The sequence below is a fragment of the Leptonychotes weddellii genome, chromosome 13 (genome assembly GCF_054177405.1).
Source record: "Leptonychotes weddellii isolate Sample4059 chromosome 13, ASM5417740v2, whole genome shotgun sequence".
Classification (NCBI taxonomy): Eukaryota; Metazoa; Chordata; class Mammalia; order Carnivora; family Phocidae; genus Leptonychotes; species Leptonychotes weddellii.
This window is the reverse complement of record NC_138381.1, coordinates 81,418,133-81,438,272: the sequence shown is the minus strand read 5'-3', so window position 1 is coordinate 81,438,272 and position 20,140 is coordinate 81,418,133. Positions and strand designations below refer to the sequence as shown.

At 50.7% G+C, this 20,140-nt stretch overlaps 1 protein-coding gene across 6 annotated transcripts in view; it reads left to right on the top strand.

Annotated features, from left to right (window-relative positions):
• CHFR (checkpoint with forkhead and ring finger domains) overlaps window positions 1–19,227 on the top strand; it is a 29,345-nt gene extending 10,118 nt beyond the window's left edge. For 5 of the 6 annotated variants that reach the window (XM_081802491.1, XM_081802488.1, XM_081802493.1 and 2 more), the window contains 12 exons: window positions 4,169–4,336; window positions 6,209–6,368; window positions 7,302–7,456; window positions 7,545–7,707; window positions 9,666–9,808; window positions 11,046–11,162; window positions 12,051–12,134; window positions 12,835–12,905; window positions 13,812–13,899; window positions 16,356–16,463; window positions 16,804–16,876; window positions 18,001–19,227. In XM_081802491.1, the coding sequence (XP_081658617.1) occupies window positions 4,169–4,336; window positions 6,209–6,368; window positions 7,302–7,456; window positions 7,545–7,707; window positions 9,666–9,808; window positions 11,046–11,162; window positions 12,051–12,134; window positions 12,835–12,905; window positions 13,812–13,899; window positions 16,356–16,463; window positions 16,804–16,876; window positions 18,001–18,043 (1,373 nt within the window). In that variant the 3' untranslated portion in view covers window positions 18,044–19,227. The remainder of the gene's footprint in view (window positions 1–4,168; window positions 4,337–6,208; window positions 6,369–7,301; window positions 7,457–7,544; window positions 7,708–9,665; window positions 9,809–11,045; window positions 11,163–12,050; window positions 12,135–12,834; window positions 12,906–13,811; window positions 13,900–16,355; window positions 16,464–16,803; window positions 16,877–18,000) is intronic. The other variant, XM_081802490.1, reaches the window with a different exon arrangement.
• The last annotated feature ends 913 nt before the right edge of the window (window positions 19,228–20,140 follow it).

The window sequence follows — 20,140 nt, the reverse complement described above, 5'->3', positions numbered from 1 at the left end:
TACGCGCACACATACACACAAGCCAGGGGCAGAGGCAGAGGGAGAAGCAGACTTCCTGCTGAGCAGGGAGCCCCACTCAGGCCTCAGTCCCAGGACTCCAGGATCGTGACCTGAGCTGAAGGCAGATGCTTCACCGACTGAGCCACCCAGGCGCCCCTGGAGTAACATATAATTTAAAACCAGTTTTATATGTACTGGACTGGTCCTTATGGCATCAACTCTTTACCTTCCTCCCTGGTCACTAGAGAAGATTCAGAATCTCTAGGTGCCATGTGACCTGAGCGTTTATTTGTAGGTATGGTTAGGGTATGGAATGTATATATATTTAGTGAATTGGATCATACTATATATGTTAATTTTTTTTAAGATTTTATTTATTTGACACAGAGAGAGAGAACAAGCACAAGCAGGGGGAGCAGGAGAGGGAGAAGCAGACTCCCCGCTGAGCAGGGAGCTCGATGCGGGGCTTGATCCCAGGACCCCAGGATCATGACCTGAGGCGAAGGCAGACACTTCACTGACTGAGCCACCCAGGAGCCCCTAAATATGTTAATGTTTTAGTTCACTTTCTTAGCTATTCTTCTGTATTTTTCTTCCAGTTTCTCTTTAGGATTATCTTTTTAATTAAAAAAAAAAAGTCTTTTTGAGATTTTGATTGGGGAGAATTGACATTTTTACAATACCCAGGATAATGGTGTTTTATCCTGTTTATTAAGCTCTTTGATGTTCTTCAGTGAAGTAAGCCTTTTTCACTTAGTTTTGGGAACTCTAATTTATCCCTAGAATGCTTCATCTCTTGTTCTTGTTTTTTTAAGATTTCATTTATTTGAAAGAGAGCAAGCAAGTATAAGCCGGGGAGGGGGGAGGGGCAGAGGCAGAGGGAGAAGCAGGCTCCCCGCTGAGCAGGGAGCCTGACGCAGGGCTCAATCCCAGGACCCCGAGATCGTGATTTGAGCCGAAAGCAGATGCTTAACCGACTGAGCCACCCAGGTCCCCCACCTCCTCTCATTCTTAACGTTGTAGTGCACGGAGACCCTCTTAAATCTCAGTGAGGGTGTGTTTGGTTGTGAATAATGGAAAACATGGCTCCCAGGACAGAGTCTGAAGACTCACAGCCCAGCACTGGCTCACCAGCTCAAGATGTCACCAGGCACTTTCTGTCCTTTGCATATGCCTCTTTGTCTTCTTTTAATCTTGTGGTTGCAAGAAGGCTGCCCGAGCTCTAGCTGTCACAGCCACATTCAGAGGCAGGGACCAGCAAAGCCTTTGTAAAAAGAGCTCTATTGTGGGCTCAGCAGCAGCAGAGGAATTGTTCCCAGAAGACTCCTCCAGCTCCTTGGCTGACCTGGCTGTACGCCACCAGGTAGTCCTTATTTCTGTACCTGTTTTAGTCGGATTTGGGGAAGGAGAGGCAGTGAGCTTACTGCAGGGACTCAGTATGCTTCCCTGAGACCGGAAGCCTTCTTTCTCCCACACTGTTTGAACCTCTTTCCATTTTGAGAACTTGGTTTTTACTTGCTAATACTGTTGCTCTTTTTAACATAGGCAGCCCCATCTCTCCTACTTGTTGTCCTCATTAAGGCTTTGTAGCACCTACTACCTTCCTTACCCAAAGCCTCCTTTGCTCAGCCTAACTCCTCAGCAGCAGCACGCTCCACACAACACCCCTCTCTCTTTTCCCAGGTCTATGGCACCCCACCTGAACAGTAACATTCTGATGTGTTACTGTGACTTTTCAGGGCATCCATGAAAGGGCTTCGTAGGTACTTATTAGCCATGTTTAGTTAAAACAAGGCTGCGGACAGTGAGCACTGTGTCTGAGTCTTGCCCACCACCTCCAAGAGAAGACCAGCAGCATAGACCAAGCCAGTGACCAAAAGAGGCCCTCCAGCCTGTCTCCTGGTACTCCTGAACTGTAGTCCCAGTTTCTCAGAGGCCTTTGACTTACTCTGTTTTAGCATCATTACTTCAAACTCCTGACTAAAAGAAAAGGCGATCATACTACCTAGATGAGAACATGCCAGATACTGAAAAATTACCCAGGTGGTTGAAGTTCTTCAGGTTCTGTAGGCTCATGTGCCCTTTATAGTAACTGCCTGGGTTCTTTAAACCACAGAGGCACTGCACAGTTGGGGCAGGTGCTGCCCTGCTGCTGGCTCCACCCACCCGAGGGCTCGCCCTTGTGATGGCAGCCCCAAGAGGAGTACAAGTGACACTCAGTGACCCTGAGTGCGGCCCCAGAGCATGTCGAGTAGGAACACAGACAAGATGGAAAGCTGTGGGCATTCTGGATTGAGTGCTAATCTCCCAGCTGTATGCCTATATAAAAATAGGCTTTGTCTCTAGTCCCAAGCTGTGCGTTTTGTGGTTATTGTAATAGTTTTTCAGAATCGAAGCATAAAACAGCTCTGGCCTATAAAGAAAACCTACTTTACCAATAGAAATTTTTTCTACATAGTACAGTGTATAATATGTGTGGTTAGGTTTTGATAGATTTTTCGATAATGTTCTAATTTCATTAAAGAAACCACAATGAGATACCACCTCACACCTATTAGAATGGCCAGCATCAAAAAGACAAAGGATAACGAGTGAGGATGTGGAGAAAGGGGAACCTTCCTACACTGTTGGTGGGAATGCAAACTGATGCAGCTGGTCTGGGAAACAGTATGGAGTTTCCTCAGACAGTTAAAAAGAATACTACCATTTGACCCAGTAATCCCACTTCTGGGTATATATCCAGAGGAGGTAAAAATCACTATCTCAAAGAGATATCTGCACCCCCATATTTCTGTAGCATTATTCACAAAGGCCAAGACATGGAAACAACCTAAGTGTCCAGTGATGGGTGAATGGATAAAGAAAATGTGATGTGTGTGTGTGTGTGTATACACATACTAATTGTTAATATTACCATAAAAGGGCAATGCATTTGTATATTGTGTAATTAAAAAAATCATAAACAGAAAATATTTTGCTTTAAGCAAATTGTTAAGATGGAAAGCTTAGCTCCAATTGTGTAAAGTTGGGGAAATGTTTCTGTGTATCTCTCTAAGTGTATACATACTAATAAAATAACCAGCCTGCTAAGTATGAGGTTGGGTGCCAGGTGTTTTGATTAAGTTTTAAGTTAATCCTCACCATGGATCTGTTGGAGAGGTACCATCATCATGATCTTCATTCTGGAGTGAGAAGCTCCACTGAGCATAGGAGGCCCTCCCATGGTAGGAGTGAGAACCAGAGCCAGGAGCCAGCGCCTCTTTTCTTCCCTTGGTGTACACGCTCTCCATTTGCTCCCCAAACAATTCTAACCTTTTTCCTTTGGCGACCATAGGGCAGTTTCTTTCTTTTTCAAAATAACAACACTTACCACTTGAATATTATAGACTACATATGTATTGTACTGTAGTATCATAAACTAGGTCTTTATTCAGATAAAGGTTATTGGAAAGTCTCCTTACCTTTCTCCGGGGCTCATTTAAATCTTGCTTATGCAGATCAGTACTTTCCCTATGAGTTACTCCTGCTCCTTTCCTTTATCACCTCACCGTCCCTCTCATCTCTTTGGCCTTCGTGTCCTTGTCGTCTGAAGCCTGTTTCCCTCTTCGTAGAGGCTGGTGTGTGTACCTCTGTGCCAACATTAGTTACAACATGGTGAGTGTTTGGCATTACTTAGCATGTGGATTGGCCCTGTGTTAGACTAAACGTTCCAGGGCTGATCCCAGTCACAGACATGTCTGCATTTCTTTCCCCGTTAATGTGCCACTTAATCCAGCTCTACCCGGCACAGCAGTGGGCACAAATGCATTTAAGAAATGTAGTTGAGGGGCGCCTGGGTGGCTCAGTCGTTAAGCGTCTGCCTTCGGCTCAGCTCATGATCTTGGGGTCCTGGGATCGAGCCCTGTGTCGGGCTCCCTGCTTGGCAGGGAGCCTGCTTCTCCCTCTCCCTCTACTGTTCCCCCTGCTTGTGCTCTCTCACTCTCTCTATCAAATAAATAAATAAGCTCTTTAAAAAAAAAATGTAGTTGAGTATTTCTAGTGAGTATATGTTATTGAGAATATGACATCTTGGATTACCTAGACCTGACTTGAATCTGTGATGCTTTACCTGTCGTGCTCTCTCCTAGGGCAGATGAATCAGAACCTCTCTTGTTTGTCCTCCTCACAGGCTCCAGAGATGCAGGCATTTCCCCGAAAGAGTGTGTTCCATCTGTGGCAGGTGATGAAATCCCTACCTTTCCTTCAGCTCTCCCAGACAGAGAGGGAGCATCCTTTTCTATGTCAGAATCCCGGGATCAGGAGGATTTGGAGCCCATCAGGAAGAGAATGAAAGGAGGTCAGAGTCTTTTTTTTTTTTTTTTTTAATTTTTATTTTATTATTTATTCATGAGAGACAGAGAGAGAGAGAGAGAGGCAGAGGGAGAAGCAGGCTTCCCGCGGAGCAGGGAGCCCGATGCGGGACTCGATCCCAGGACCCTGGGATCATGACCTGAGCCGAAGGCAGACGCTTAACCATCTGAGCCACCCAGGCGCCCCAGGAGGTCAGAGTCTTTAGAGAAAAATCTGCACTTAAAAAGACAAAGTTAAAAAGACTGTAAAAAGTATTTGGGAATGTGTAGTGGGACAGTGGCTGCCCTGTGGCAGTGAGACCAGGAGGCTCTGGAAGGGAGGGCCTTGGGGAAGGGGACTAGAGTACTGGGTGTGTTGCATGGAGAATTGAATTGACTGGCTTGGGGAGGGTGTGGGAAAACTCAGCAACAGTACATAAAATAATAAGTATAAGAATGAGGCCATTTTTGGGGCGCCTGGGTGGCTCAGTCCGTTAAGCATCTGCCTTCAGCTCAGGTCGTGATCCCGGGGTCCTGGGATCCACAGGGAGCCTGCTCCTCCTCCTCCCTCTGCTCCTCCCCACCCCCCTGTCTCTCTCTCTCTCTGTCTCAAATAAATAAAATCTTTAAAAAAAATAAAAATAAGGCCATTTTTTATTCCAGCAAAAATGAAAAATTGTATAAGGAAGAAAACTTAAGTTTTTTTTTTTTTAAAGATTTTATTTGAGAGAGAGAAGGAGAGACAGTGAGAGAGTACAAGTGGGGAGGAGAGGGAGAAGCGGGCTCCCTGCAGAGCAAGAAGCCCGATGCGGGGCTCGATCCCAGGACCCTGGGATCATGACCTGAGCCGAAGGTAGACGCTTAACTGACTGAGTCACTCAGGTGCCCTGAAAACTTAAGTTTCCTTAATTAATAGTGTACTGTTTGGCTCAGCAGTGAATATTTACCTAAGCATAAGGTAAATACGATATACTGAACCAACAGTCGTGTTATAATAATACTGGGAGTAGGGTTCAGGGGGCAGAATCCTTCTCTACCTTAATAGATGTCAAGAGATGGTGTCTAGAATCGATGAACCCAAACATAGCATTACAGTTCAGAAACATGGAGGTCCATACCAGCAGAAGTAGCTAAAAACACAAAAGTCATTAACTCGGAGGAAGTTAGGCCATGGCAGAGGGCTACTGCTCTTGTTTTCTTTTAAGTGTTTGACTTCGTAAATTGTGTGCAAATACTTGTTTAATTAAAAATAAAAATTAATCGGGCGCCTGGGTGGCTCAGTTGGTTAAGCGACTGCCTTCGGCTCAGGTCATGATCCTGGAGTCCCGGGATCGAGTCCCGCATCGGGCTCCCTGCTCGGCAGGGAGTCTGCTTCTCCCTCTGACCCTCCTCCCTCTCTGTCTCTCATTCTCTCTCTCAAATAAATAAATAAAATCTTTAAAAAAAAAAAAAAAAAAAAAAATTAATCTGTGGTTAGCAACACATGAACACTATAGAACACCAGCAGAAGGAAAGAAAAAAAGATTCACAGCTCCTGGTAACATCAGAGAGTGTACTTTCCAGTGTATACACAAATCACATTGTTTGTTTAAACAAAAATGACATTACACACAAATATTGTGCGACAAATGGCCTTTATCTTTAAGCATGTATCCCGAGTGCCTCTTTTTGTCATTAACTGTTCTTCTAAAACAAAACTTAAGTGTATTGGAATATGAAACTTCTTTTAGGCCTTCTTAAAAACGCTCTTTAAAATACAAACACTGGCGAGAGCTGTGTCTTCTGTCCATAGGTTAAGGTGTTCGTAAAACAAGAAGACCCAGTGTCTGCTTCTTCCTCCCTGGGTTGTGGTGGTCAGAACGCATCCCTTTCTCTCACAGATGGGGAGCCTGACCTGACCCTGCAGTTGTTGGTTGCAGACCAGTGTGGAGTCACCCACAGCACCCTTGGGAATGTCAGGTCCAAGGCCGTGAAACCAGACAAGATGGAGGAGACGCTCACGTGCATCATCTGCCAGGACCTGCTGCATGACTGTGTGAGGTACGCTACACGCCACAGGGAGACCTGGAGGAGCATCACAGCCCGGGAGGGGTGGCCCGGGGAAGCCAGCCCCCGGGTCATGTCGGCTTCGACGCTGCGGGGGCTACTGTTGTCATTTTCTTGGCTGGCCAACCCGCCCAAACCCCGGTGCCTGTGACCAGGGCTGTAGAAGAGCCCACAGGGCTGATGCGGCAACGCCCTCAGTCGACACAGGTCCCAGGTAGCGCCTGTGGCCTGACGCTCTGCAGACGCAGAACGGGAGACGTGTGCCGAGCTTTAAGGGAGTGTCGTGGTTAGCACAGAGGGGGTGCCCCGGAGTGAGGGTCCCAGGAGTAGCTTGGGGAGGGCCCCCTCCTTGCTTCTCTGTGGGAACTTCAGGGTGAAAGCCGTCTGAATTTCCACTTGGATGCAGGCCTTTTCCGCACTCAGGGCCCCTGTTCCTCATACGCCTGGAGCCACAGCCTGTTCTCCTGTCCCTTCCAAGGCACAGACTGTCGCTTCGGTTTCTTTTAATTAACGAGGACCACGTCAAGGTGGTTGGGGTTGGACACTGTGCTCACACGGGTTGTGGAAGGCAGGTGGCATTCCCAGTCTCTTAGCTGAGGATGCAGATGCTGCCAGCAGTGGGCCCCATATGCAGGTGGCGTAGCGCCCCGAGAGGCATGGTTCTAGGCTCTGCTGAGTCGAGTGAGCTCGGCGGGGGGTGGGTAACTTGCTCACTTTTCTGTTTTGTGACCAACCCTCAGCCTGAGCGAGGCCACGTCCTCCTATGGGGAAAGAGGCAGCATGAACTGGGGTCCCTGCTTCTCATGCTCCAGGCAGGCCATGCCCCATGTACCCTGGCGTCTGGGGGGCTGCTGCGGCTTGGCAGACAGATGCTCCACCAGCGAGTGCTCTGCGGGGGCGTCTGAAGACCTGTCCTTGTGCCCTCAGCCTGCAGCCCTGCATGCACACCTTCTGTGCAGCCTGCTACTCAGGCTGGATGGAGCGCTCCACCTTGTGCCCCACCTGCCGCTGTCCAGTCGAGAGGATCTGTAAAAACCACATCCTGAACAACCTGGTGGAGGCCTACCTTCTCCAGCACCCAGGCAAGTGGAGAGCCTGCCCAGGCCTGGAGACTGCGGGTGTCTCTCCTGGGGCCCCCCAGCCAGGAGAGCCATGTCTTTTGCCTTCCAGACAAGAGTCGCAGCGAGGAAGATGTGCGGAGCATGGCTGCCAGGAATAAGATCACTCAAGACATGCTGCAGCCCAAAGTCAGGAGGTCTTTCTCTGACGAGGAGGGCAGTTCAGAGGACCTGCTGGAGCTGTCAGATGTGGACAGCGAATCCTCGGACATTAGGTGAGCCTCTGCCTGGCTCTGAGTAGGGCAGGGAGCTGGGCAGGCAGCACGGAGTCCGAGTCCAGGTTCTGCACTGAGCAGTCCAGCTCCTGCGTGGTCTGGCCTCGCTTCTCATGGGTCACGTCAGCTAGTGATGTTGCCTGCCTTGAGTGTGGCAAGGATGGGGTGGGCGCCGGCCAAGGACAGCCACTCACTCAGTTGACTGGGGTGGGTATTTGCCACCCTGCCTCCTCCAGTACCCCCCTCCCTTTTCAGGTATACACGGAACATTTATTTTTTGCTGTTATTTATCTGTATTTATTTCCAGCTTTATTGAGATGTAAGTGGCACACAGCACCCTTTGAGTTTAAGGTATTCTGGCTAATGAATGGCTGGACTGGCGTCTGTTCTAAAGTAAAGACCACCACGCCCCACGCCCTGGTATTTGCTGACACCTCGTCAGGTGCCTTGATGCACCAGCTACGACGGCCTCATGATTTAACATGTTCTTTGTCCCACACACGCGCACTTGGGCTGTAGCGCATCTGGTGAGCACCGAGTCCCACCCCGTGAGTTGCATTGTCATCGTTTGTCAGGACAGTACTGTAAGGGAAGCTGCGGCCACCTGGCTGAGGACGCAGTCCCTCGAGACCTCACATTGGCTACTCTACGGTGCCGCTGTTTCCTGACTCAGGAGTGCACCGGCTGAGTTTCGGGTGGAGGCCATCCCATTTAGAAGGACAAAAATCAAACCTCCCAAATGCACTATCTTTTGTTCCTTTTTGTAAAATTTAGCAAATGATGGCCAAGCCAAAAGAAGAAAACAAAAATCACTTTAGCGTGAACATTTTATTGTGTATCCTTCTGGCCACTCATATGTGTAGCCACACGTACTTCTTTTGTTAAGTAAAACACGATATGTTTAGAAATAAATATTCTTATAAAGATGGGATCATACTGTACATATGGTTTTATAGAGTTTCTCGTATTCTGACTTGAGAAGCTGTTTGAGTTACTGTACCTGCAGTTGCAGTTTTGTGCACGTGTCCATTAACTGATGGAGGTAAGTAATGGCAGAGTGGTCAGGTCAGGTCAGAGAGCCTGCGGCGGGGCGCCTGGCTGGACCTGGCACCCGTGTCATCCAGTGTCCGTCAGAAAGGTTTGTGGAAGGGTGTCAGGAAACCCTGCCTGCACTCGGTGTCGCCCGGGATGAAGGCCGTCTCGTTCCTAAATGAAGTTGAGTATTTTCTCACTGGGGTTTTCTCGTTAGGTCTTACCCCGTCCCTCACCGGCTCCTGCTGTCGGAGGCAGGCTCAGGAAGGCGCCCTCTGACTGAGATGAGGGAAGAGTCTTTGTCTCTTTTTCCTGTGGATTCTTTTTACCATTTGTGTTTTTAGAAAGCTCAGCTGACGTGCATAAAGCTAGGTGGGGCGGGGCTTCTGCTGCTGGGTCGGGAAGCCCCTAGAGGACAGCAGCACTCAACTGTGGCACAAAATGTGCTCTGATTTGAATGCAGTTTCTTCGGTGCCCAGGGTGCAAGTCCTGAGCGTGCTGGGCAAGATGGGCCTGCCCCTGGACGTAGTTCACAGCTCGCCCAGCATCGAACCCGTGAGAGTGCGTCCTGCCCCGTGTGGGGACTGAGCGGCCGGGCTCTGAGGGATGCTGTGCCAAAGCAAGGGGTGGGCAGGACGTGTCTCCGTATGCTAGGAACCGCCAAGGGGGATGGGGGTGGTGAGGAACAGAGCCCTCTAACTGCTGCTCTTCTGGGGTGAGCACTGACTGGGCGGCAGCAGCTGGTGCGGAGCTGAGGTGTGAAGTGGGGGACAGTGAGCAGAGAAGACGCCTCCAGGCTTGGGACCCGGATCTGGTCTCGTCCTCAGGGCTGGGGCATGGCCGCCACCACCCACATGCTCGTGAGCAGGGGTCACCCTGCTTCTCCGCACTCCAGGTGTTCGTGTGGTTCGTGTGCTTCCTTGCAGCCAGCCGTACGTAGTATGCAGACAGTGCCCCGAGTACCGGAGGCAGGCGGGGCAGTCCCTCCCCTGCCCAGGGCCTGGCAGCCAGCCAGGGTCAGCAGCGGCTCCTGGGGAGGCACCGTCCACATCCACCGGTGTCACGACAGGTGAGACGCCACCTTCCGCGCTGTCGTCCTGCTGTGACCACCCAGGATGCCGCTGTCATTCCTGCGGACTCCTCTCCCGTTCCTGCCCGACTCTTGTCCCTGCCTCCGTGGTCTGCCACCTCTCATAACCTGTTGCTTCTCCTAGTCTGTTTTGGGCTAGGAAACCAGAGAGTCAACTTGTTCTCTCGTGGACCTCTGCTCCTGGGCAGTCCTGGGGGTTCAGTCCTAAGCCTGACATTTGGGCCAGATGCCATCAAGAAAGGGAAAGAGGACAGGTGGAATCTACGTTTTTGGCCCCGGCCATTCTGTAATTAATGGCCCCACAAGGCCTAGTTTCTTAGAGCCTGTCATGAGGCCACTGAGCCAGGATTGTGACCCAGAGCTATGTTATAGCCATCTGCCATGACGCCGTGCTGTGGCTGTCTCCGTCGGTTCCCGTAGGCCCTGTGGACAGGGATGGGCAGCAGCTGGTCACGTCCCAACTCTGCCATTCCTCAGGTGGGCTCCATCGTTTTCAGACTGCAGATGGAAGTCCCCAGTGGGACGGGGCCTGTAGTAAGTGTGTGTGCGCAGACGGAGCTTCCTGTGTGGCCATGGAGCGTCCGGGGGCTAGGCTATGGGGACACAGCTCCTGGGGTGGGGTCAGCCAGTCATGCCCACCGGGCCTGTCACTTGTTTATTTGGAAGACACAGAGATTAATATAGAACTTGCTTTATTGTTTTATGGCATGTGCTTTATGGCCTAAGGAAAGGTTAGAAAACCTTCAAGTGATCTTTGAAATCTTGGTACAACCGCTGATCCAAAAAGTCGCTTTGCTTATTTTTCATTTTATTTTAAAATGCTTCTTTTAGGTGGTAGGCTATCATTTGGCCACTTAAGAAAACAGGTCTGAGTTCTCCCTGGGTTTTCTTTTTTTTTTTAAAGATTTTATTTATTTATTTGAGAGAGAGAGAATGAGAGACAGAGAGCACGAGAGGGAAGAGGGCAGAGGGGGGAAGCAGACCCCCCGCGGAGCAGGGAGCCCGATGCGGGACTCGATCCCGGGACTCCAGGATCATGACCTGAGCCAAAGGCAGCCGCTTAACCAACTGAGCCACCCAGGCGCCCTCTCCCTGGGTTTTCTTGTGGATCAGTCTCCTTGTGTGCTTTCCAGCCACTCCCCTAGATGTGGGTCTAACCTGTTCTTTCTGCCTGTGCCCCGGTACGTGCCGCCTGAATATGCTGTCTGTTCTGCAGCCCAGGATTATGTGTGTGCCCTGCAAGGCAGCCATGCCATATGCACCTGCTGCTTCCAGCCCATGCCAGACCGGAGAGCAGAACGTGAGCAGGACCCCCGCATCGCCCCCCAGCAGTGTGAGTAAGGGTGTGCACCTCTGCGCTGCCTGCCTGAGCAGCCTCCCCACCACGGAGCCTCTCCTGTGGATCCTTCTAGGCTCAGGTTTCAAAACGGTGTTGACTGCTGTGCATGCTGTGAAGTAAAGACATGGCTGTGTTTTCTCGTCTGCAGAATCGGTTGTCACTGTGCAATCATGTTGAATAACCGTCTTTTTCCATCAATTGATAACCCACCCCTGTCATACACCAAGTTTCCATGGATGGGTGGTTCTCTTTCTGAAGTCTGCATCTGACGTTTGTCCCCACGTCAGGACCGTGATATTTCTATAATGTGTCACTTTTTTAAGATTTTTATTTTATTTATTTATTTTAAAGATTTTATTTTTTATTTGACAGAGAGACAGCCAGAGAGGGGACACAAGCAGGGGGAGCGGGAGAGGAGAAGCAGGCTTCCTGCTCAGCGGGGAGCCCGATGCGGGGCTCCATCTCAGGACCCCGGGGTCATGACCTGAGCCGAAGGCAGGCGCTCAACGACTGAGCCACCCAGGCGCCCTTTTTATTTATTTATTTTAAAGAGAGTGCGTGCACGTGGGGGTGGGGGAGGCAGGGGAGGGGCGGAGAGAGAATCTCAGGCAAACTCCCCGCTGAGCAGGGGCCCCCCGACGCGGGCCTCAGCCTCGTGATCCTGAGTCACGACCTGAGCCAAAATCAAGAGTTGGACCCCCGCCCGCTGAGCCACCCAGGCGCCCCTATGATGTGTCACTTCTAAGTGTAACGAAGGAGATACCGTGCTTTAATTTACCACTCGGGATTGCTGTTTAAGACAGAGTGTGTCACGTATTTGACAGTTGCTTGAGTTTGTTCTTCGCCGAAATGGCCTGACTGGCGGTTGTGCTGTGTCCGCAGGTGCTGTGTGCCTGCAGCCTTTCTGCCATCTGTACTGGGGCTGTGCCCGGGCCGGCTGCCTCGGCTGTCTGGCCCCGTTCTGTGGTAATGCCGGGACTTCGGCTGGCTGCCCGTAGCCTTTGCCTGTTCTCTGGTGCATTCGAGGGTGGTGCCGGGTCGTGTGGCCCGAGCTGGGGGAGGCCGCCGTTAGCGACCCTAATTTTTCCTGACATTGACAAGTGTCGCTCTGCCAGCTCAAAGCCAAGCAATAACAGAACAACCCCAGGGATGCCGAGTTCAGCCGGGAGGGTTCCCGTATGGGCAAGGAACACCACCACTAAAACCGCCCAGTCTGGCCGCGGTGTTGAGTCTTCACAGCGCCAGACCGGGTGCCGAGGAGACTGAGAGGGCCGTCCATTTCAGGGAGGAGTGGAATGGAAGTCATTTGCCTGCTCTCTTTTTAAAGCTGTGGTTTTTTTTTTTAAGATTTTATTTATTTGACAGAGAGAGACACAGAGAGAGAGGGAACACAAGCAGGGGGAGAGGGAGAGGGAGAAGCAGACTCCCCACTGAGCAGGGAGCCCGATGTGGGGCTCGATCCCAGGACCCTGAGATCATGACCTGAGCCCAAGGCAGACACTTAACAACTGAGCCACCCAGGCATCCCTAAAACTGTATTTTGTCATGGAACTTTTTATTCTTTCTAGACCCTATAAGAAAGGAAATTTGGTCATCTTAGTGTCAGTGAATGATGCTTTCGTAGAACGTCTGTAAGACGGGTGACTTTGCTTCCTTCCATTGGCAGAGCTAGACCTGGGCGACAGGTGTCTGGACGGGGTTCTGAGCAACAACCACTACGAGTCGGATGTCCTCAAGGTAACAGACTTCCCATACAGGCGTGGGTGGGGCTCAGGCCAAGAGAGGCCCCCGTAAGGTTTTCAGCTCTCCTAATGGCTCTTCCTAGTATTGCCACTGAGTGCACCACATGGGTGTTTTTCTGTGTTCCCCACGTTCCCAAAAGGAGGTATTTCCTTCATGCCCATTATGCCACGAAGCCACAGGAATTGGCTCCAGTGCCTGTTTGTCCCTTGCAGAGAGTTTCTGGGTCTGGGTGGGGAGTGGGCCAGCCCTTTGGTGGAACCAGGGCCTCTCTCTGACTTCCTCCTCTCTGACATTTTCCTTCCCATGTTTTAGGAAGCTGGCCCGACTCCTCAGCACCACTGCATTCTGGTTAGATGTCTACGTGGTGCTTTCTTGTGTGTAGGTTCGCACAGAAGGAGCCAAGCAGCTCTGTGTGTCTGAAGGGCAGAACGTAGATCCAAACCCTCCACACTTCTCGTGTGGTCATGGGCTAGAGCTGCTCTGGCCAAGGTTGGGTGTCCCACCACTCCTGTGCTAGGAACGTCTTTGCGGGATTTTAGAGAGAGTGTGGTAACTCACATGTTCAAAGTTCTGAAGTTAGCCCTCCTTTTGAGGCTCTGACAGAGCATCTCAGACAAGAACCCTGTGAACTAGGTGGTGAGCTAAGTGTTACCATGTCAGGCTCGGGCAGCGGGGTCCTCGGGCTGTCCCAGGTGTCCTGTGGTCTTGGAAGCAGACCCCCACAACTGTACACAGCACTCCCCCTCAGCTGCCCGATACAAATCCCTGCCATGTTTAGCTCGCCTGGGCTGTGGCTTTACCCACCTTCAAGGACCTTTTATGAAACTTCTGCCTTCTTGTCATTTTAGTGTTTCTTCTTCCAAGCTAGTATCTTAAGATTTCGCTTCTTCCCCGTCACAGAATTACCTGGCAACCAGGGGTTTGACGTGGAAAAATATGTTGACTGAAAGTCTGGTGGCTCTGCAGAGGGGAGCGTTTTTACTGTCTGGTAAGCATTGTGGCCCTTGCTTCCCTCTCTGCAGAGGGGGTGCCTTTGACTCCTGTAACGCAGTAGAACCTGCCAGGTCGAGCACGGGCAGCTCCTGTGCGACTGCCTTCCCACACAAACAGCCTCGCCCTCCCCCCAGCCTGACAGAGGCAGACAGGAAGGTGCCGACACTTCCGGTTTTCTTTAAAGTTCCAGGGTTTCTCTGCCATGGGGAAGGGCGGGCCCCAGCTGAAGAGACCGGGTCTCTACCTTTGTCAGCATGGAAGTCCTGGGGCTGGCTGCTTGTTACCAGACTCTCAGGGCCCTCACTGGCCCCTCGCTTGGTGTGTTGGTGACGGGGTGTAGGCTTGCCCTGTCTCCCAGGGACACCCAGGACATTGTGAAATGTGATTTTTGTCACTGAGGGAGGGGGCTGCAAAAAAATCAGCAAACGCCTTTTTTTTTTTTTTTTTCTTTAAGATTTTACTTATTTATGGGGCGCCTGAGTGGCGCAGTTGGTTGAGCGACTGCCTTCGGCTCAGGTCATGATCCTGGAGTCCCAGGATCGAGCCCCACCCACATAGGGCTCCCTGCTCAGCAGGGGGTCTGCTTCTCCCTCTGACCCTCCCCCCTCTGGTGCGCTCTCTCTCTCTCTCTCTGTTTCTCAAAAAGATTTTACTTATTTATTTGAGAGAGAGGGCGTATGTGTGCAGGGAGGAGTAAAGACGGAGGGAGAGGGAGGAAGGGAACGAATCCCAAGCAGACTCCCCACTGAGCATGGAGCCCAGTGCAGGGCTTGATCCCACAGCCCTGAGATCATGACTTGAGACCTGAGCAGAAACCAAGAGTCGGACCCTCAACCGACTGAGCCACCCAGGAGCCCCAAATGACTTTTCTTTCTGAGACATACATTATCATGAAAGACTTTAGAAGTTGTTGGGGATCCTTCTAAGCAGTTTCTGTCTTGTAGACACATTCTCACAAGTGTCTCAGGTCTTCTCTGCAGCAGCCCTGGGGCTGCCCAGACCTATCATCTGAGCCTGAACTCCGTTAGCTTCTTAAGGACTACTCTAAGGATGACATGGCTCACAAAGACATGTGAGTGACAGAGGGAGGCACGAAGGATAAGTCAACATCACTGGGAATCCCAGCACCTGAGCAGTGATGATCCTTGCATGGCCTGTGCACCTGCCCACATGTGCACACCATCCTCGTAAATGAAGCCCTACCACCTGCGCTGTTCTGTAGCCTGTTTGCTCAGCAGTACACCTTGATTTTTATTACGTAGTGTTCCAATACCATGGTTTATTTTGCCAATTCATGAGTAGAGGATATTAAGGGATTTTTTCTCCTTTTCACTCTCTGAGTCAGCACTGTAGCTGCTGAGTGAGCACGCAGTGTGTTAGGCTTGAGAAATTGTTCCATTTGGCTAAATAAGTAGGGTTGTTGGACAGTGCTCAGCACAGTTGGGACTTTGCCACAGTGACTTTCCTGCTCAAGGACGTGCCTCAGGTGTGAAGGCCAGCATCTTCTTGAGCCCGGCTGCCCTGCAGTCTTGTAAATACAGAGCAGGCAAACTGGATGTATCGTCGTTTGTCTGCCTGTGTTGGAACATTAACAGAATTGAAGATCTTTTTTTTTTTTTTTTTTTTAAAGATTTTATTTATTTATTTGACAGAGAGAGAGATAGCGAGAGCAGGAACACAAGCAGGGGGAGTGGGAGAGGGAGAAGCAGGCTTCCCACGGAGCAGGGAGCCCGATGTGGGACTCAATCCCAGGACCCTGAGATCATGACCTGAGCCGAAGGCAGACGCTTAACAACTGAGTCACCCAGGCGCCCCAAATAAATACAGATTTTTAAAAGACTATTTGAGAGAGAGCGAGCAAGGGCACAAGCAGGGGTAGTGGGAGAGGGAGAAGCAGGCTTCCCGCCGAGCAGGGAGCCCGATGCAGGGCTCGATGCGGGGCTCGATCCCAGGACCCTGGGATCATGACCTGAGCCGAAGGCAGATGCTTAACGACCGAGCCACCCAGGCGCCCCGAAGATCTTTTTGTTTCGTGGTTCACTGGCTTGTGACCTTGGCCCACATTAAGCTGTCTGGATGTGGGGGTCTGGTTGGTGTATGGTCTTTGTCATATAAAGGTGCAATGGGTTTGTGTTAAGCATGTAGGTAGTCAGATTTACAAGTCCTTTCCTGGGTGCTGTTTGGTTTTTGTGACATACTTAGAATAATATTCATTCCTTTCAGTACTTTTTAAAATTTTTAAGATATTTGAATTTTTTTTATCCAAGTGGAATTATTTTGGTGTGAGGAAATAGGTTGGTTTCGTTCTCGTTTTCTGAATGTCTGGCCCCTGTCTCTGCCTCCTGTGTGGGGCGGTGCTGGGTTTCCCACTCTTTGCAAGGCCACAGCTGTTCTGGAAACATGAGGCCGCGTGCTGACTGGCATGCCCACATGAGGCTGTGTTCCTTGCAGATTACAGAATCACGGGGAACACCGTCCTGTGTTACTGCTGTGGCCTGCGGAGCTTCCGAGAGCTGACCTACCAGTATCGACAGAACATTCCTGCTTCCGAGTTGCCAGGTAAGGAAGCCCCTCACCCCCAGCTCAGTTCTGCCTAGATTGGCTTCTGTGTTCCTTCTTACAATAGGTACTCTGTTTGGGCCTTTGCTCCGTGTTCTTAGTGGATGTCTGCCTCAGCAGGGACAAAACTGGGCAGTAGTCTCACTTCCTAAACTGGGTTTTCAATTAAACTTTTTTCCTTTCCTGAAATCTTGAACAGGCCAAGGACACTAGTTATAAAGCATGACAAAATGCGATGCCTCTCCCTGCTGTTTGTCCCCTTCGGTCTTTACTTAAATTCACGTAGCTGAGCTTGTGAGTGTGATGTGCAGTACAAATACATCATTTTTTCTCTTCCTAGTGGCTGTAACATCCCGTCCTGATTGCTACTGGGGCCGCAACTGCCGCACTCAGGTGAAGGCCCACCACGCAATGTGAGTGAGACACACTCTGCTAGGCGGGGGCATGGGTGTCGGCACGGGTCCTCAGGGCTGGGAAGGGGCGCCAAGATGGTCCTCCCGCAGAAAGGCACACCCCCGCTTTCCTAACAGGAAGGTGATTTTTTCTTTGAAGTGTTTTGGCAAGTTGATACCTCAGCTTTTAGGGATGTTTATGAGCTAGTTAGTTATTTACTTGTAAATATACTAGTTTCGTCATTTTGTTTGTCTGAAGCCCCGTGGTACATAAAGTGGTGCTGTCGCTTCTGTGTTCTGCAGAACACAGCTGCTGTTCCCCGCCGATGCACTTTCTTAATCGGTGGCTGTGCTCACTGAGAACTTCTGAGCCCCCAGCTCAGAAGTCCTGGTGCTCTGGGTCTGTCTTCAGTGCCTTGAGCAGGTGTCTGTGGTGGCTCAGTGACTCTGACCGGGCATTTCCAGCTCACAGTGACATCTGCATTGCCACGTGGGGTCATCTGTAGGTGCAGGTGAGGTGATGATGTGACTCAGTCACGGACTGATGCTGTTTGAGGCTGCTCTGATCCCCAGTCATTCATGGTTCAAATCAGAGTCACTGAGAGTGTGTCCCTGGTGCAGGTGACAAGGACCCAAGTAAAGGTTCCCTCAAAGACGGAGTCTGTGGAATAAAACCCTTGTTTTGTAGTTGAGCATAGACAATGTGAAGGAGACCATTTCATTATAGGGAAAGAAATTTTACTGGTAACTCGCTGATCTTTCTTAATAAAAACATGGGTAAGGATAGCAAAGACATACCTGTCTTCCTCTGGGGATGCCCTGCTCTTCACAAAGGGAGGTGGTGGTGCCGTCGCCCAGCAGGCGAGTCTGTCCGTCCCGCGGGGTGGCCCCTGGTGCCATGGGGACACTGAGGAGGCTTTGAGTCTTTGAGTCTCTTCTCTAAGGAAATTACCTAAAGATGTCTGACTTTTGAAATTTAAAAAGGAAAAAGAAGGCTGCCGTAGGGATTAATTTCTTTGATGGTACTAAAAACGTGCCTCCGTGCGCCACCCCACATGAAGTCAGCTTCTCATGACGTACTTTCAGCGGCTGACTTCAGGATCCGCTTATGTGAATACTTTTTTTTAACTCTTTTCTCCCTGCAGGAAATTCAATCATATCTGTGAACAGACAAGGTTCAAGAACTAAGCATCTAGGAGGCGCCAGGTGGCTTGGGCGGTATTGGAGGTCAATGACAACATTTCAGAAAATACTGGATACAGACATTTTAAGGGCATTTTACAGTCCCCCAGGGGATGCTGGAGGTTTCTGCGTCTGGCACTGTAGTGTGACTTCTCTTGTGGAGTGAGACCTTCTTAGCGAGACGCCCCCACCCCCCGCCCCCGCCCCAGTGGCCTGGGAGGCCGGGGCAGCACGACCCACCCCTCCTCTGAGCTCAGGCCGCCCAGAGCACTTCGGCCAGAAGAACCGCTCTCAGCCGTCCCCTCCCATTGAGGCGATGACGTTCAGGTTTGCTCTTTATACCTTTCCCAAAACTATGGTTCAAACAGACCTCTCTCTTCAAGGAAGCTTCCATGGGAGAAAAAGGAAAGTCTGTTGTTTAACGGAAAGGGATCAAAAGTTTACAGCCTGCAGGGCACACCCGAGCGCCCCGCTGCGGGGACAGCCACGGCGGCTTAGGCTTTTTTGTAATAGGTTTGGTGCTTATCTTCTAGTGAGATTTATCACAAATGGTAGCACAAGTAATATAATTTATAATTTACAAATTGACTAAAATTGGGATAGTAGGGTATTTGAAAGAATAAACATATGTTTCTGTTTATTAGAAAAAGAAAAAATCAGATGTCCAGAACTGCTAACCCTAGACACCCAGCGTCAGGTGTGTGGCCCTGTCCTAAGACGGCAGAAGTTGGGGTGCCACCACCCTAAGCCTGCTGTGGAGCAAAGCGTTGGTGCATGCTTCTCGCTCTGTCAGCTCAGCTGCAAGCCTCGCTGAGCTGCCCCACGATCTTCATTTCTTCCTGCTGGGCCGGGTCAGCCCTGGTGGTGCCCCCGCCCACCTGGAGCAACCCTTCCTCGAAAGTACGAGAACCCTTTGCTCCCACTAGGCCTGTCCTGCGTTGGGTTTGCCATGTCGTCTGGAATAATACTTGAAATTTTGTTCGTTAAAAAAAAAGTTTTTTACCTTTTGTTGAAATCATATGTTATTTTTGTTTGCAAAATTGTAACCTTTTGCTTCTTCTCAGGAATAGGATTTTCAACTATTGTCTTGCTCTTGATACAGACTCTGAGAAGCAGAGCTCTGTTTGTGGAAGAGGCCTCCTCCTCCCTGCATTCTAATAAACAAGCCGTGTCTGTTTCTCTCCTCTCCACACTGGTTTGCGTGTCGGCTGCGACGTGCTGCCCCTTCTGTCACGGTGGGCGGGCTACCGGCGCTGCTGGTGGACTGACCCCTGCTCCTGAGAGCCCAGCTGGTAGCCCCGCTCTCAGACGAGCCACGTGGGACGTGGGCTTGGGGCCCAGGTCTGAGTACTTGGTGAAAAGCGAAAAGGCACAGGATCTCATGGATCCATCAACCCCAAGTGACAGCCTCTTGCTTGCATGTTGAAGCTGTGGCTTTGTGTCTAAGCCCTGGGCTCAGCCTGTGCAGGAGGGAGGCCTGCCCTCCACATCTTAGGGCCTTGCCTCATCACTCCCTTCCCTCCCAAAAAGGTAAGAACAAAGATGTGGCTCTTAAGGGCTATGCCAGCTTTTTAAGCCTAGGTTAAAACAGAACATGTGACTTCCCTTGGGCTGCACTGGATCCTTCCATGAAGGAAGGACACACATCATGTTAGACTGCGGGGTCCACGGTGCAGGGCCAACTCTGCTGGGACTTGGGCTCCCTGTTTCTGATGAGAACTTGTCTGCTCTCACTCATGGGAGGAGCTTGGGGGCAGGACAGTTATTCTCTGGGCTGTTTCACAGACCTGGGTGGGTGTGCATCGGGAGGTTTTTATGACTTCCTGTTCCTCAACACCCTCCCACCCCACCTGACAGCCAGTCCACAGTTGGGCTGCAGCCCTGTGTGTGTGGGCGGGGGGGAGGTGGTGGTGGTGATGGTGGGGGTAGTGATGGTGGTAATGTGGTAGTGATGGTGATGGTGGTGGTGATGGTGGTGGTGATGATGGTGATGATGGTGGTGGTGATGATGGTGATGATGGTGGTGGTGATGATGGTGATGATGGTGATGATGGTGGTGGTGATGATGGTGATGATGGTGGTGGTGATGATGGTGATGATGGT